This window comes from Camelus dromedarius, chromosome 12 (assembly GCF_036321535.1).
Source record: "Camelus dromedarius isolate mCamDro1 chromosome 12, mCamDro1.pat, whole genome shotgun sequence".
NCBI classification, from domain to species: Eukaryota; Metazoa; Chordata; class Mammalia; order Artiodactyla; family Camelidae; genus Camelus; species Camelus dromedarius.
This window is the reverse complement of record NC_087447.1, coordinates 7,232,242-7,249,269: the sequence shown is the minus strand read 5'-3', so window position 1 is coordinate 7,249,269 and position 17,028 is coordinate 7,232,242. Positions and strand designations below refer to the sequence as shown.

General features: G+C 53.0%; 1 protein-coding gene across 24 annotated transcripts in view; it reads right to left on the bottom strand.

The window, feature by feature from the left end:
• The window catches only part of NRXN2 (neurexin 2), a 106,487-nt gene that overhangs the window by 74,568 nt on the left and 14,891 nt on the right, over nt 1-17,028 (bottom strand). For 21 of the 24 annotated variants that reach the window (XM_064492165.1, XM_064492180.1, XM_064492176.1 and 18 more), the window contains 3 exons: nt 10,430-10,447; nt 5,606-5,635; nt 3,345-3,416 (listed from right to left, as the gene is read on the bottom strand). In XM_064492165.1, the coding sequence (XP_064348235.1) occupies nt 3,345-3,416; nt 5,606-5,635; nt 10,430-10,447 (120 nt within the window). The remainder of the gene's footprint in view (nt 1-3,344; nt 3,417-5,605; nt 5,636-10,429; nt 10,448-17,028) is intronic. The other 3 variants (XM_064492166.1, XM_064492183.1, XM_064492170.1) reach the window with 2 other exon arrangements.

Here is a 17,028-nt window from a genome sequence, read left to right as displayed (position 1 = left end):
GATAACTGCTCGGTGGAGGGAAGTTAAGGGTCCCAGCCCTATACTTTCAGAAGCAAAACCCACACAGAGGGGAGAAAGTGGGACGTGGAATCAAGGGAGCGCAGAGGACCTGGACTCTGACAGCGAATCGCTTCTCCTCCCAAGTAAAACACACAATGGCTCGGCTCGCCCACCTCGCAGGGTAGATGGCGGGATGAACAAGACGGCCGGCAAAAGGCCTTGATGGAGAGGAGAGGTTCTCAGCATGGGCCCCCAGGCCCAGGAGGAAGCAGTGCCTCCCCTCCTGAGGGCCGGGCCACGGCACAGGTGCCACATGTGGAAGCGGTGGCTCTCTGGGTGCATCTCCTGCAGATGTCTCTCCCCTGTACAACAGCCCCACTCTCTCCCTCCGGGCAGGCTGCCCACAGGCTCAGTTCTCACTGCCTCCGGATGCCAAGGCACCAGCTGCTGCCCCAGAGCCTGGCACCGCACTCACTGCAGCTGGTGAGGCCTGGTTTCCTGAGGCCACAGGGCAGTGAGGCTGGTGGGGCATGGGTAACTTTGGGACAGCCAGAACCCTACACTGCCTACCTTAGAGCTTCATGTGAAGGGTCAGAAAATAAAGAGGAGTCAAGCAGAGACAAGAAGGGGGAGGTAGGGAAGAATGGCAATGCTGAGGGAGGCCATGTGGAGAAGGAGAAAGACAGACCATCAGGGACAGGAGGGAAATGAAGCTCAGAGCTGTGAGGGAGCACGAGATGACAGGGGGAAATAATCTGTATAAAGACAAGGAGCAAGCTGGGAGGGGACAGGTATGGGTGGTGGGAAGAGGGCCAGCAAGGAAAGAGGGGACAGAGACCTCTAGGGAATGGAAGCCAAGGGTTTCTCGGGGCCTTGCTAGTTTCCATAGCAACCAGGCCTGCTGCCCAGGCACTGGAAGAGCCAGGGGGCTCAAGGACCAGAAAAGGGAATGTGTTTGACCTTGGGTTTGCTATGTGTCCTAGTCCTTCCCAGAAGCCAGGCCTCCCCTCCCACTCCCTCACCTTCACTGCAGTCAAAGAAAATATCATTAAAGAGAGAGTCAAACAGAAAGCAAGGAAAGAATAAGGCAACCATGTGAAAAAGTGATTGGAACAGAACAAAAGAAGCCAGTAAAAAGGAGAAAGGCAGGCTTGGGGCTGGACCATGGCTGCCGAGGAAAAGTGGAGAAATGAGGCCATTCCTCGACTCCTCCAGGCTCTGGCTCCAGTCTCCTAGGACAGGAGGCAGAGCCAGCCACTCTAGAGCCAGAGTCCACACATGCTGCAATGCCCATCACCGACGGAGACCCAGGTAGGCCGAAAGACAGAAAGAGGCTTGGAGCAGCCAGAGGGAGCCTGAAAGAATTGGAGGAGAGTGGCAGAAAAGAGATGAGTAAATGTCAACAAGAAAGCCCCGGATGTTGGGAAGGACAGAGACAGCCCCTGAGTAGGGAGAAGAGCAGCAGGACCTCCAGGGATTGGTGGGGGGACTCTGTAGGGTAAGGGTGTGGGGGCTGCCCTGCTGAGGGTGCTCAGAAGAGCACAAACCTGATCTGGGAGGAGTGAGATCTGAAGCAGCAGGGGGCGCTCTCCCCCATCTCACTGCGTACAACCCCAGAACTACAATTCCCAGCAGTGCTTGAATAGCTCCTAACAGTTCCTGGTACAGGAAGAGGGGGTAATCATTCGTCTGTCTCCCACGGTGGGGGAGTGTGAACCCCCCTCAAATGTCCCCAGTCAAGCTGAATGTGGCTAGAAACCAGTTGTTGTGGTCCTGGATCTCTAAAGGCCATGAAGGACAGAGCAGCTGCCTCCTTCCAGGCCCAGCTCAAAGCCCTCCTCTGGGAAGGTCTCCAGCCCCCTTTGCCCCTCCCTACCCTCAAGCGCTACAGCTGTCTGTTCTGCTCTTTTGGCACTTACTGCCTAGTAACATCTTGTGCTGCCCCCTTGAGAGGAAGTGTGATGTGAGAAAGAAGACCTGGGCACTAATACCGGCTCTTGCACCAGATTTGTGACCTTGGCCAATAGGCAACAAACATCTCTAAAGCCCAGCTTCCTCTCCGGACAAAGGCACTAATCATCAGCCTACCTCATAGGTTGCTGTGAGCATCTAGAAAGGCTTAGGGCATCTAGAGGCTTCATAAATTGCAAACCATTCCAGAAATAAATGACTCTTGCACTGGGATTTAACTTTCTGTGTGTGTGTGCTGCCTCTCTCTCTAGATCAATGCATAAATTAACTCCTCTGCACAAAGTCTGCACTTTCCCTACACTTTGCATGTACCACCCTTTATTGTGGTTATTTGTTAGAACATCAATGAGCCCCTTGAGAACAAAGCCCATTCACCCATTTAAAATAAATTTGCGGAGCACACGCCTACATATGTGCCAGGAGCTATGTAAAGCACCTGGGGTATATGAATGAAAATACCAAGTCGCTGTCGGCAGGAAGGTCAGTTGAGTGGGGGAAGCAAACAGGCAAAGTGACAGTTACGATGCCATGAGGCAAGTGATATAATGGGTGAGTAGACAAAGGGACACCAAGCAGCATCTGGGTTTGCCAGGGGAGTTCAGGGGAGACTTCTAGTGTGGAAGGACTAGCTGCTTTTTCAAGAGTCAGCTGAAAGAGATACCAAATGGTTGGGGAAGAGGGCAGGGATGGCAGAAATCCAGGCTGACAGAACAGCCCGTACTAAAGAATGAGATTTGATAGCCCCAAGTCTTGGCACCCACAGGAGCTCCTTGAGGGGTTGCTACACTGCCCTGTAAACTTCTTGGGGAAGAGATTCTCTTAAGAGAGCCAGCCTCAGGGCAAGGGAAAAAAGAGCTTGAAACCTGCAGCCCCGATGCAGGATAAAGGACCCCGGGCTGGTCCCCGGGCAAGCATCAGTTTCCTCATCTGTAAACCATGGGTAATAAGCCCTTCCGCAAGGGGTCGTGAAGGCTCATTTAGGCAATGCGTGTGATACATACATATTATAAATGCCACATCTCCCAACCAGAATCCCCCTGGGCTGACACCTAGCAGGCTTCCAGAATTTGATGGTTAAACTGGGGTGGGGGGGTGGGGGGATATTACCCTGCTGCCTAGCCACTCTACCAGAGAAATAGATACTTTCTAGGCATCCCTATTTTGTGGCCTGTGTTCTGGAAAGAGGTCATCGGGACAACTGGGCTTTGGGAAAGAAATGGAAGCCTGTGGCCCTTCACACTGAGGTAAGTGCTGGGGTGGACCTCAGAGGGCTAGAGGGGATATGTCTCCATTGACTCAGCTGCCCTCCAGGAAGTGAAGCTGGCCTGCAGGGAGTGAGGGCTGGGCTCTCTGGGGACCATGGGGTCACTGACCTTTTGTCGGCTGGTGCACATCGCTGGCTCCTCCTCTCCCGGCCCCCCCCTCGGAGAACAGTAAGGACCCTACTGGAGAAGCAGAATTGGGGAGTCAGGCACAGGGGGCTACCCAGGCAGTCCCACCCCAGCCTTGAGGCGATGGAGGGCCCTCTCCAGGGCGGAGGGTCTGCTTGAAGGTACAGGGTCGGGGGTGCTGCTCTGGGGACTCACTTGCTTCGGCCTCTGGGGAGGGAGCAAGTTGACAAACCAAGAACCCTTAGCTGCACAAACCGCATCAGACTCATGACCACCGACTTCTGCCCTTTGCCCAGGGGTGGGGAGACTGGGGTGGAGAGCAGAGGCTTCACTGCTAGTTCAGGAGCCCCTTCTGCCTGACCACATGCAAACAGGCCAGCCCTCAGGCCTTGGGGGCCCTGAGCTGCTGTCCAGTGTCTCACCCACTCTCTGCCCTGCTCTGCATCTTTGCTCACCCCGCTCTGTTAGGTCTGGTTCCTGCGCTTCAACTCATCCAATAGCCTGACACAGCACCCGTCTTCCGAAACCTCCTGATTCCCACATCAAATCTCTCTTCAGTTCTTTGCCCATCCTTGAGGCAAACCTGGTTCTCCCTCTACACCTGTTCATTTATTACAGGGAGTGCTCCCAACATCACCTTCGTCTACTTCTTGGCCAGTTAGACCCTGGGGCTTCCCAGGGACAGGGCCATGCTTTCTATTTGTTCTTTGTTGCTCCATTGTGCCTTCAGCAGGGCTGTTCACACCAGGGAAGTCCTGCCTGGCTGAGCTCATTGTGGATGGGAAGGCCTTGCTCAGGGAGGACCCCCCACTCCCCACCACTCAGCCCCCCAACCCCAGGCCTCCTCTCCAGAGGCCCCTGCAGGCACGTGTTACCATATTTGGGTCCAAGGCTGACTTGCACTCTCCACCCAACCCTACCAGTGAACAGCAGCTCCCAGACACCGTACCTACTGCCAGACCCCACAAGATGGTTCTTAAGGGAAACTCAAGAATGGAATTTAAAAGTCCCTGCCTGGGCCCTTACTCTAACCCCAATCCCAAGTCCCCAGAACTAGAGCTAGAGTAACACCTGAGCTGCGGCCTTTTAGGAGGGGGGAGGGGGGATTTCTGGATCCTTCAGGCCTTCATCTATGACAAAGGTGAGCCACAGCCAGCACCCCCAGAACCAGGCATTGAGAGGCAAGAAGGATGTGAGTGAACCAACCAGGCCCTGACTCCCCACTTGGGACTTCCTCTTTCCCCATATTTCTTGCCATCATTTTCCATCCTTGCAAGAATTCCAGGTCTCTACATCCCCAGACTTAAATCCATCCCAAATTCCAGGTCTGAGTCTCTCCCCACTGCCCAGTCTTGCCTACCTACAGGCTTAAGACCCCACCCCGTCCCTATGGAAGATGAGCCCCAACAGAGGATGGCCCTGGGTTGGGGGAGCAGTGCCTGAGGGTCTGGGAGGGAGACGGTGACAGGGAGGTCAGAGCTGGGGAATCACAGTCAGGACTCCTGGCCTCTGTCTCCAGGCCTGCTGAACACCAGGGTTTTTAAAGATGGTAGGGACTTGGTGGAAGGGAGGCTAAAAATAGATGAGCAGTCTCAAAGGTACCACCAATTAAAGGCGGTGTAATCACTAGCAAGTCACACTGTCTTTCTGAGCCTAAATGTCCTCCTCTGTCAAATAGGGTCAAGAAACATCCACAAGACACAAGGGTGAGGGTGTACAGTGGGACAGCTGTGGAAAGGGGCATCCTACAGCAGCAGGGTAAGGGGAATGAGGCTGCCTAATATCCTCTTCCTCCAGCCCACGCTTTTCTCTTTTTATTTGTTTTCACAGAAAAGAAAGAATGATCAGAATGAGTGGAAGGAAATAAAACACCACCATGAGGAAGGGGGAAAAATAAAGCAAGATACACTATCAGGAAAACGCAAAAAAGGTGACTGGAGACCACGGCAGGAGTTCAAACATCTTTTGATGTCAGAAACCAAGGTGGGATGAGGGCGGATGGAATGTGTTGGGGTTGGGGGGAGGTGAGGAGAGGGGAGAGCGCACCCTGGGACCAGCCCCCCACCCCCGCCCCAGCACCCGAATAAAATAAAGACATGGCAGAGGAAGTGGGCAGGAAGGGCAGGAAGGAGGCAAGACAGGTGGAGGAGGGGAAAGGGGGGTGGGGAGAGGGACAGAAAATCCAGGCGCAGGTCAGGGGCCATCCAATCCAATCCAAATCAAACCAGAACTTCAAACCATACCTTCGCTGTTTAACGTCAGGTGAGCCGGACCTTGGAAAGGGGAAGGAGAGAAAGAAAGAAAGGGGGGGGGGAGAAGAAAAAAGAAAGAAAAGGGGAAAGAAACAAAGAAAACACGAGTCATCAAAATCAGCCAGAGAGAGGGGAGAAAAAAGCTTTTGCTGCCACAATTTAAAAACCCTTTTTAACTTGTGACAGACATCGGGGGAAAGCCCCCAGCCCAGAGCTGAGGAAAGGGGCCCGATGCCGAAACAGAGGGTGAGGGCACAAGAGGGGGAGAGAGAAAGAGGGGGGGGGGACGCCGGAGAGGGTGAGGGGAACACAGGCAGAACCAGAGGAAGGTTTGGGGCAGGGAGTCACTGCAAGGGGAGAGGAGATTTTGGTTTCTTTTTTTTTCTTCTTGCCGGGAAAAAAAAAGGAAAAGGAGGAGAAGCATGAGGCTGGGAGGGCTGCTTTTTCCTTTTTCTTTTTTTCTTTTTTTTTTTCTTCCGGGAGGCGGAGAGAAAAAAAAACGGTCAACGAGAAAAAACGAGTCGGATGGAGGAGAAAATAAAACACGACACAAAAATCAAAGCCACCTGGAGAGAGAGAGAGTGTCCTGTTAGCATGGAATTGAGCGGGCAAGGGAGAGCTCCAATCCTCCCCCACACCCCATCCTGTGACCCCATGAGCCTGGCAGGGAAGGGGAAGGCAAGGGTGTGAGGAGCCTGGGCTTAGAAGGAATCTCCCACCAAAGGAGACTTTGGGAAGACACGTGTCTGGGTCCAGCCCCCCCAGCTGTCCCCCGCCAACAGCCTCCGTATGGGTAGCAGGCACCTAGCACACCTGGTTCTACGAGGAAACTGGGGTTCGGGAGGACAAAGTTAGAGTGGCAGCAGGTAGGAAGAAGCGGAATCTAGAACACCGGAACAAGGATGGGGCTTGGATCCTTCCATGGAGAGGACTGGGAGACGAGGCTAGCGCTCTTGGACAGCAAGAACCAGAGAAGGCAGCCAAGACCCGCGGTGGGGAGCCCCAGCTCTCTGAGGGGTTAACACATCTCATTTGAAATTATTCTATGGACCCTGTTTCTCTGGCCAGGCCCTCTCTGATGACCCAAAAGCTGAATTTTGAAAATGGAATACAGAAGCCCTACATCTAAGACTGAGAGTAAGACTCGCTGGGATTTTTTTCAGGGTTGCCTTGGCCCCTTGAGAGAACCTGGTCAGCCCTGATTTGGGGCCCCTCTCAGCCTGATGGGGACAGACTTTGGCCCTTTGGACCAGTACCTCACTGCCCAAAGGGCACCAGCCAAGGAAAGCTCTCATCCAGAGAGACTGGTAACACCAGGCCCCACAGCTGGGCTGAGACCCCAGGACTCCCTGAGATGACCAGCCAGCCCCACCAAACCTCAGTCCCCCTCCCCATCACTGCACCCGTGGTGTCTGGCCAAAAGGGTGGGGAAGGAACAGCCCTGCAGTACCACATCGCCCTTGGAAACCATCCCAGCTGCTGTGGTTGTGAGATGTGGGCCCTGGAGCTAGAAAACCAGGACAGAAGATGGGTAAAGGGCTCTAGGTGTCTCTGGGACAAGGCTGAGGGCCAAGATGCCTGGGTTCCAAGAGGAGAGGCTGTGAGGAGGCCAGGAAAGGACCTGGATCCTGTAGAAGATGTGGGCAGATGGTTCATGTTGCCCACCTCTCGTCTCTCGGGTAGCACTGGTCTCTCCCCACTTCTGAGTCTGAGGCAATTGTTGGGGGGCCACAGCTGCTTAGGGCTGCCTCAGGACAAAAGTGCTCTTGGGAAGACACCGGCTTGATCCACAAAACAAGGCAGGACCCAGGCATTTGGACTGAGTCATTCCTCGCTCTGAATGCCCCCCACCAACTCTTTCCCCTAGAACTACCAGCATCTTCTTCCAAACCCCCGAAATCCAGGACCCAGACCCAGGGCCCTAACCCCTCATCCAAGTCTTCTAGGCCCAGGAACTAAGTGCCCTGTGAACTCGTCTCCTGTCCCCACAGGCCTGCACCACTTCTGCTGGGGGGAGGGGGGAGCGGCATCTCTCCTCTCACAGACCCTTCCACTGCCCAGCTCCCAGCCAGCCTCATTAGCATGCGGCACTCTTCCTCTGTCACCAAGGCAACCAGCTGCTCAGCTCCCTCAGGCGTGACAGCACCAGCCATCTTGGGGAAGGGGAGGCCGCTTCCATGCCCCATCTCCCCGCAACTCAGCCCAGCCTGGTCTGAGGGTGCTCTCCCTAAATCCTGCCTCCCTACCTGACCTGAAACCTTTGCTCCCTGTATGCTCCAGCCCCCTTCTGACGCCCCTCCCCACTTCCACCTGTGGCATCAGCCCCTCCTCAGGCGCCACTGGAGAAGAGGCTGGCAGTGATGGATGGCATTACCAAGGGTCCTTTCCTAGGGCACTTTATCTGGCTGCTTCTGGGTCTTCTCTCCCTGATACCAAAAGCTAAGGAGAAGGGAGGTGGGGTTACCTGGATCCTCAAAAGGAGATGCTCAGCAGGGGCCTGGGGAGCAGGATGGCTGGGTTCCTGGGAGAAAACTAGGCCTGCGGCACAGTGTCGATGGATGAAGGACGGGAAAAAAGCGTGAAGTCACAGAGGACTCAGAGGTCTGAAGTGGGAACTGCAGAGTCCAGAGTGTAGTGCCACTGAGGAGACCCCAGCCCACCCCTGTGAAGCCACCACCTGCCAACTCACCTCCCTACTCTCAGTCTCACCCCCATAATCTCCTACCAAAACCCCAGGGAGGACCAGCATGGAAAGAAGGAAGAGGGTTACAGGGGACAAGATAGCGAGACACACAAGCAGCCACGCCACAGACACAGATGCATCACACCCCTGGGTGTACACACACACACACACACAGAGCTCCAGACACACACACCTGCACAGCCACTGACACACAGGCACGCGCAGGGCCACACCCAGACCAGCAGACCACCATGCTGCCCCCAACAGATGGCAAAGTGACATCCACAGATCTCATTCCCCACTTGTCCCCAAAGCCACACTTCTCATCTTGTCCCTTTATTCCACTTGCTTGGAGAAGAACTGTTTCCTTCTTCCTCTCCTCCAGCTCCAGGCCACTGCTCCTCCCTGCAGCAGCCCTCTGGCTTTCTCCCCAACCTCCTCAGCACCCCCCACAGGCCGCCTGGCCTTCTACCCCCCCCAGTGGTTCTCCCCTTTCTGCCCCTCCCTCCACAGGTCCTTCCTCTCCCCGCCTCTATTTACCCCCCTCCTTCTGCCTGCCTCTGCCCCTAGCCCCTCCTCTCCAGCCTCTTTCCCTCTCTCTTCCTCCTCTATTCCTCCCTTTGTTCCGGAGGAGACATGACATCAAGAGCAAGTAAAAGTCATATCAGCACTAAATCTTATCTCCAGCCCTCAGAAGGCTGCGTCCACCCAGACACGCAGACTCACTCACAAGAGGTAAACACTGACACACAGACAGGACAGATGAAGACCCAGATGCAGATGCTGCTTCAGAGGCACACAGAGACGAGGCCACGCCACAGAAGACATGACGATAGAGGTGTACACACCTCCAGACACACTCAGACACATGTACACAGACATACATGTGCAGATGTGCACAAAGGCACACAAACACAACAGAGCAGCGGAGCTGCATGAACACTTGCACACAGATACGCGCGTGCACACACACACACACACACACACACGGTTGCCTGTGCACAGGGACCAGGGGACCCCTAAGGACACCCAAGGAAAAGGGGCATCAGTGAGAGAGACAAGCTGGAGACACCAGGAGAGAAATGGATTCCAGCCCCACACTCAGGCCAAGTGCCCCTTGTCTTCTTTCCTTGCCCAGATGCCAGCATCCAGGGCAGGGCCCGGCCTAGGGAGCTCCCAGCCTGGGGCTGCCCGTGTGCCTCCCTCTCCCGATGGTCCAGGAAAAAAGTGTGGGGCAGGTTTAGTGACTGGGATCCTATCTCCTGCCCAGCAAGCTGCCTGACCTCTCCCTGGGGTACACGTGTGCTCCCCTGCTGCTCAGCCTTTAAGCCTTGACCATCCAACCAGTCTTCCCTTCCTGACCTGGTCCACCTCAAAGAAGGAAAAGAAACAGAGAAAAGCACAGAACCCAGAGAGAGCCTGGGGAAGGACAGAAACAAAGAAAGAGGTCCAGGGACAGAGCCCTGGAGAAAAAGAGAGGCAAAGACAAAAACCAGAGAGAGAGAAAAGACAAGTGAAAGAGAGGACAGGAAAGTGTGGATTTGGACAGAGAGCCCCCAAAGAGAGGCACGCCCTCCGCCCTGCCTGGGCCTGTGCTGAAGGAAGAAGCCAACCACCCCTACCTACCAGCCCGTGGGGTCAGGGCTAGGGGACCGCACGTGTGTCTGAGTAGCAGAGAAGCTGCCAGCCGGCCCACATCCGCTGACCTGGGGACCCGATTCACACCCTGCCTGCACTCTTCAGACCCCAAGCGGATTCCACCCAAGCATCACCCCAGCCCCAGCCCAGCCCCTGGCAGCTTGGCCTTTCTAAGTTTCCTCAGTCATTTTTGGGCACTTCTGAATCCTTCAGCCCCATCCCTCCAGCCTTGCTCCCAGCCTGGTCTCCTCCCCAGAAAAGAAGAAAGGCCAGTGGGCAGACGTGCTGAAGACAGGCCGTGGAGGGGCTGCCTCTGCCAGGCAGTTCTCCCAGCAAACCATGAAGAGGGAACGGGTGAGACGTGGGGCCGAGGCAGCCAAGAGGACACCCATACATCCTTCTCCTGGGGGCCCCAAACATGGGTAGGGGAGGGAGCCAATCAAACCCCACGGCGATTGATAAGCCAACCCCAAAGACCAAGAGGCATCACTCACCTTCCATGGGGTGCTCTTCTACAGGCCAGCGAGGTTCGGGAAGGAGGGGCAGAGAGAGAGAAAAAAGGAAGGCTGTTAGCAAGGTAGCAAGGATGGGGCTCCAAGGGGAGCGATGGGTGGTGGGTTCAAGGTCCCCTAGCCCACCCAGGCCCAGACACAAGTCACCCAACCTGGAATGCCCTGAGAGGGACGAGACAGAGACTGAGCTGTTCCCCAAGTCAGCACTTCACACACAGGGTCACACAGTCCCAGGGGACCCAAGCCTCACATTATATTTCAGGAAACTGAGGCTCAGGACATGTTAGTGACCACTCAGGGTCACACAGGGAATCTGAGGCAGAGCCGGGAGCAGCATTCAGGTGTCCTGACTCCCCCAGCACCTTCCTCCTCTGCACTCTATTGCATCTCAGAAACAGATGGGGACACACTCACGCATGGCTCACCCCCAGTGACACACTGACACACATAGGCACTTAGTGATGCAGACATGTATAATCTCTCACACAACTTAAACCTGAAGCCTTTGCACCCGCGGACACCCCCCTCCCCACCCCTACCCAGACATCCTTTCCCCTGGTGGGGGTGGAGTCTGCTGTACACAGTCAGAAAACACAGTTCTGCCTCCAAGTGCCATGTGACTCTCATCCCAGGCTCTTAGTCTCTCTGAGCAACCAGTACCTCTTCTGCAAAAATGAAAGGGGCGGACTAGATTTCATCTAAGGCCCTGGTTGTGTGACTCTGGGATAAATGCCTTCTCAACAGCTGGGTTAGGCAAAGGGCCCCCAGGCTGGATGGGACACTTCAGTGGTGGAAGAGGGTCAAACCTCAGGGGGCCATACTGGGCTGATCCCTATGTTGCGCCACAGCCCTTGGGCAGCTAGCCGTCACCTATTTGGGGCCTGCCTGGGCCTGTCCCAGGGGCTCACCAAATAGGTCAAGAGAGAAGATGGAAGGAAGGGAGGAGAGAGGCAGTTCCTTCAACTAAGCTTCAAGTCCCCGGGGCTCTGGTCAGCTCTGTAATGGGGCCAAAGCCCCTCTCCAAACATTTCTACATGCCCACCTACTGGGAGCCTTTAGCGGAAGCAATAGGATGAAAAAAGAAACAGCACGACTTACAAACATATGGACCCAGTGGGCAAACACACACACATACATACACACACGCACACATGGACCCTGGGATATGCACTTATACACGCAAACAGCTATTCGGTACACACTCACACCCACATGCACACAGTCTCCTACCTCCAACCTCTCTTTGTGTTATTTGCTCATTTGCTCTGAGGGAGTTGGCTAAACTCCAGAAATACACACTGTCATCTGTCATACCTTATACCACCCCCACAATACACACACAGAATGCAGAATCAATACTCGCACTGTGATCTAATACATAATATGAGATGTGCACACCACCCCACTCCACACTCCCTCCGGTGGCTAAAGACACACCCTCCATGATGAACACAGCTTCCTTTTTTTAATCTATCGATCTATCTATCAGCCTCCCATTTTCTAAACCTACACACACAAGCCTTTACATCTCTACATATGTTACAAAAACACTTCTGTGCAACAGAGCTTCTTTTCCCGATAGCTGCATCCCCCCAAAAGCCATGTATACAATGATTTCCTTAAATAAACTGAACCACATACATTTGTGGTGAGGGAGGGGACCTGGCTAGGAAGGAGCCCTGGGGAAAACCCTTGGGCTCCCATGAGCCCAACGTCCAGCTCTCTTTGGCCCCAGTGTGCTAAGGCCCTGGTCAGTCAGCACACTCATCTCTCCAGCACCTGCACAAACAAGGAGGCTTGGCAGTTGTGGATAATCCAACATGGCAGGTATTTCCAAGAGTATTCCCGCCTGCCACAAATGTGGGTCATGCTACGCTCAGGAAGGTGAAACAACTAAGTGTAGTTTGCTGCCTGCAAGAGTCTCCCCTCTGCTGGCTTCCCAGAGAGGCACCTGGAGATTCACTGGCCTCTCCTCTGCTGCCCTTCGCTTTCTGCGGATTCACCTGTGCCCCTCACCTGCCATCATGGGCCCCTCAGCTCAGTCCCGCACCCTCCACACTCCTCTCTCTTCTCCCACACCTCTTCGTGAGAGCACACTTTCGTGGCTGAGGGACTCCCAAACCTGTATTTGCCGCCCTAGCCTCTTCCATGGTTGCCGGTCCTACATCCCGACCTGTGCACTCAGCAATTACTCAGACAGCTCCTGACAGCCAGTGCACTCCTCTGCTCGAGCCACACTTGACATCTCCACCCCTGGCAACAAAGTGCCTGTTTCCCTGAGTTCAACAAAGGCACTGCTTCCAACCAACACTTCCTGAACACTCACCATGTGCCCCACACTCTGCCAGGCTCCAGAGAAGCCATTAGTTAGCCACGAGCCAGGCACTGTACAGACCCTCAATGTGTGTCATGGACCAGCAGCTTCCCGGCAACCCTCATGAGCTCAGTGTGTTATCTACTTCCTCCGCACAGAAAGGGATACTTGCCCAGGAGAACAAAATCTCCTATGCCTTTCTCCGCTGCGCTTCTGGGTCATTAGAGCCCCCACGCTCACCCCCGACCCCAGGTTTCCTTCATTAGCCTCCTGCTGGTTGGTCCCCTACCCACGCCCAGCCTGGCTCTCTTGGCACAGGTACCAGATACACCTGACTAAGCACTGCTGTAAGCAACACACAGGCACACATACATATGCACACATGCACGTGCACACATGCTCAGAACTTTTCAGTGGCTCCGGGACAAATCTCTCTTTTATGCTTGATATATGCACCCGCCTTCAGAGAAGCTCAATCTGAGTGTCTCACGGGCTGTGTCCTCATGTCCAAGATGGACCTCAGAACCCTTCCCCCACAAGCCTGCTCCTGTTGCCTGCATTGCCTGATCAGGTTAGGAACCCAGAAATCAGCCTTGCTCTTTTTTTCTTTTTTCACACCAATCACCAGGTCCTACCAGTTCCATCTTCTAAAACTCTAAAAACTCAACTCCTAGAAACCTTTTTCATCCCTCGATCACCATCAGCACAGCCCCAAGGTCAGACCCACACCAGATCCTCTCCTCGGAACATTAATAAGGCTCTTAAATGATCTCCCCCTACAGTCAGTCTTGTCACCCTGCAATTCATACTCCAAGCACTGCCAGTGCCATCCAACCAAGTCATGGCCCTGCCTAGAACTCTTCAAGGCTTTCCAGGGCCCACAGGATCAAGTCCAATATTCTCAGGAAAGTCCATTCCAAGTTGACCACGCCTCCCTCAACCTCCTTTCCTGCAACAATCGGGGCTCTATCCATACCCAGTTTCTTTCCATTTCCCTAATATGCCACATTTCTGCACATACTATTCCCTCAGCTTGAAACATCCTTCCCTACCCTGCCTGAGAAAGTAGACTCTTGCCTTAAGACCAGGTCTATATACCTTGCCCTGTGTTCTGACCTGACCTCCCAGGCAGAGTCAGCCATCCCTCTCTTGATATGTACCTCATGTTATTATCAGATCTCTATCACAGTTGTTTCCATGCCTGCTTCCTGACTGGACTGTGAGATCTCCAAGAGCAAAGACAATGTCTCATTCATCTCTGTATACCCAGCTGCTTGCACAGTTTCTGGCTGAGAAAAAGGCATGCCTGTGTTTGTTAAATGAATACAAAATAAAAAATGAACACGTCTCACTTACCGAGCACTACAAGTGTGCCCAGCTCTTTCTGAACATGGTTCCAGTTCCTCCCCACTGCTATCTCATCAGTAGATACTGCTATCACTTCCTTGTACAGATGGGGAAATCATAGCTCAAAAGTGCAAGAAATTTATCCAAGGTCATACTGCTAGCGAGGGTCAGAGTCAAAATCTGAACCCAAATCTGACTGGCTTTAAAAGTTCCGGTGGGCTACATTCTTGGCCTGAAAGTTAAGACTTCTAGAAGCTGGCTTTAATCCACAGTTCTGATTTTATCTCCCACAGAGAACAACTATCTTGGTCTCCTCACCAGCCCCTGATACACTCGACTCACATCCCTAGACTCTTCATTTAGGGTGTTTTCCTGGTGGGGAAGTCCTGGCCTTTCCTTCCCACCTCCACAAATCTCATTCAGTCATCCTTCAAGATCCAGCCAAGTCCCACCTCTTCCTTGACGCCTTCTCTGACCACAAGGCTTAATAATCATAGTAGCATTCATTGATCGCTTAGAATAGTGCCTGGCACATTGTAAAGGATTTCCGTATATTAACTCACTTAGTCCTTACAACAATATATGACCTCCATGTTACAGGGTAGGACATTGAGGAACAATGCGATTCAGCAAATTGTCCAAGTTCACACAGCTAGAAGGAGCAAAGCGGGGATTAAACCTGGCAGCCCACGCTCTTAACCATTCTGCCATATGAGGCTCTCCTTGGGAGCATCTAACTGGTCTCTTGGTTCTTAAAACAGTTTCTCCCTGCACAGCTCTCTTGAGCTGTCCATCCTGTTCTGCCTGGAGCCCTTTCCAAGAGCAGAAACTGTCAGGACCACAGGTATTAGATGTTGGAGCTGACAGAATGATTCCACGTATGTGACCTCATTTACTCAACTTTCATACACACAGGTCTTGACTGCCTCACCAGAGGGCATAAATGGTATCGTCTTGGCTAACACGAACTCGGGATTCCCGCAGATTCATTATCAAGGACAGTGTTGAAGGCCAGAACAAAAGAAAAGAAAAATTTCTGAGCAGCCAAAACCAACATCATAACAGTTACGCATTAAAAACTGTGATTTTCTCATAGGAGAGCCTCTCAGACCCAACTCAGAATCCACTCCCTGTTGGTGACACATAATTCTAACATGGTGGGAATGCTGATTTCTGAGTTCACAGAGAGAGAGAAGGATATCCATTGCTACCTGACAACACCTCCTAAGGACAGACGTGGAAAAAACTAGAAAAAGCTAATCGAAGAACGAAGAACTCGAAAGTACAGCAACCAGGCTTCATTTCAGGCAGGGACAAACTACAACAACGGAACCACTGTGTGACAGTCTGGTGCAACACCTGAGGGGAATCATGACATACTGAGTCATCCGGAAAAGATTAAATCGCATTCCAAATATGCTCGGGGAGACAGAGAGGTGCACAACGTATTTTAGAAAGATTTCCATCTGAAACATGGTAAATGTTGGAGAGCTTTTAGGGAACAATGCCCCACTTTTTAGGGTGAGTTCCTCCCCCAGGGCTCCCTCAGGGAGACTGAGATTTTGCTGATTGATTCCCACTGCCCTCTCTCAGTGCTGGCCAACAAATACAGGAACACCCTCATCAGATACTGGCCTAAAGGAAAAGCTGTGGTCCAAAGAATCCAGGGAGGTTACTGGTTCTTGATGAAACATTGGTCCTAAGTACCCTCAATAAATCAAACGCAGGGCACCCATGGACACAGCTGACTGACCGCCTCTCCTTTCAGAGACAGCATAGAGAAGGTGGGGGGCAACAGGCCCTGGAGTCAGCTCAGGTTCAGATTCCAGCTCTTACATCTCACGGGGCAGTCATGCCTTCAAGGCACCTAGCAAATGCTCACTAGCTGTGAGGTCCTGCTCTCTCCTCCCTTGACAGTGATCAGATTCTCTTTTTATCCTAACCGCTCCTTCGTGTGTCTGCAGTCACTCCTCTCCCTCCTTCCAACTGTATGCCCCCCTGAAGTCTCTTCCCCTTCTCCTTGGCCACTTCATCCGATCCTAAAGCTTCAAATACTCTCTCTCCACACACATGACTCCCAGGTCTCCATCTGCAGCCCCACCTTCAACTCAAAGCTCTGGTCTCCTGTTTCCACCTGCCTGGACACCTCCATCTAGGAACACCAAGACAGGTGCATGATCTGTGACCCAAACCTGCTCCCCCTCCCAACTTCTCCCTCCCCTCTCACCCCTCCACCATCCTTCCAACCATGCAAACCTAAAACCTCAACATCTCTGAGCCCTCCCCCACCTGGAAAAGGCAGAGTCCTACAGCTTCAGTCTCAACAACAGTTCTCAACCACTGTTGCTATCCCTGCCCCACAGCTGCCCCCGTCCTTCCTCGCCACTCCCCAAGATCGCCGAGGGTCAGGGCCTCCATATCTCTTTCCTAAGTTATCATCTCCCAATTGATTTTTCCACAGAATAACTCCACTCTCCAAATTCTATTCCACACTTCACTCCCAACTTCCAAAACACAGCTCTTATTAGTCCTTTGCCTGCTCAAAATTCTTTTGTGGCTCCATTTACCAATACTCTGTACACAGCATCCAATAAATGTTAGTTTTATTTATTTTAGTTTAAAATTTCAAGACCTGGCCTCAGCCTGCTTCTCCTCCTTTAGATTCCACGGTTCTCCCTATACACCTTGGTGCCCCTCTATGGACATGAGGTACATTTCCCCCTTCCCCACCTTTGTTCTTACTAATTCCTTTGCTGGGCGTGGCCTCCCCAAACCCAAGCTCACTAATCAATGTTAAAGGCCAGTCTTAAGTAGTATGCCTTTTATTACCAATCCCCCAACTTGTAAACTCTCCCCTTCTTCAAAACCCCAAGAGCCCTCTGTTTGTAATAGTAACTACTTTACTCACCACTAATTATGT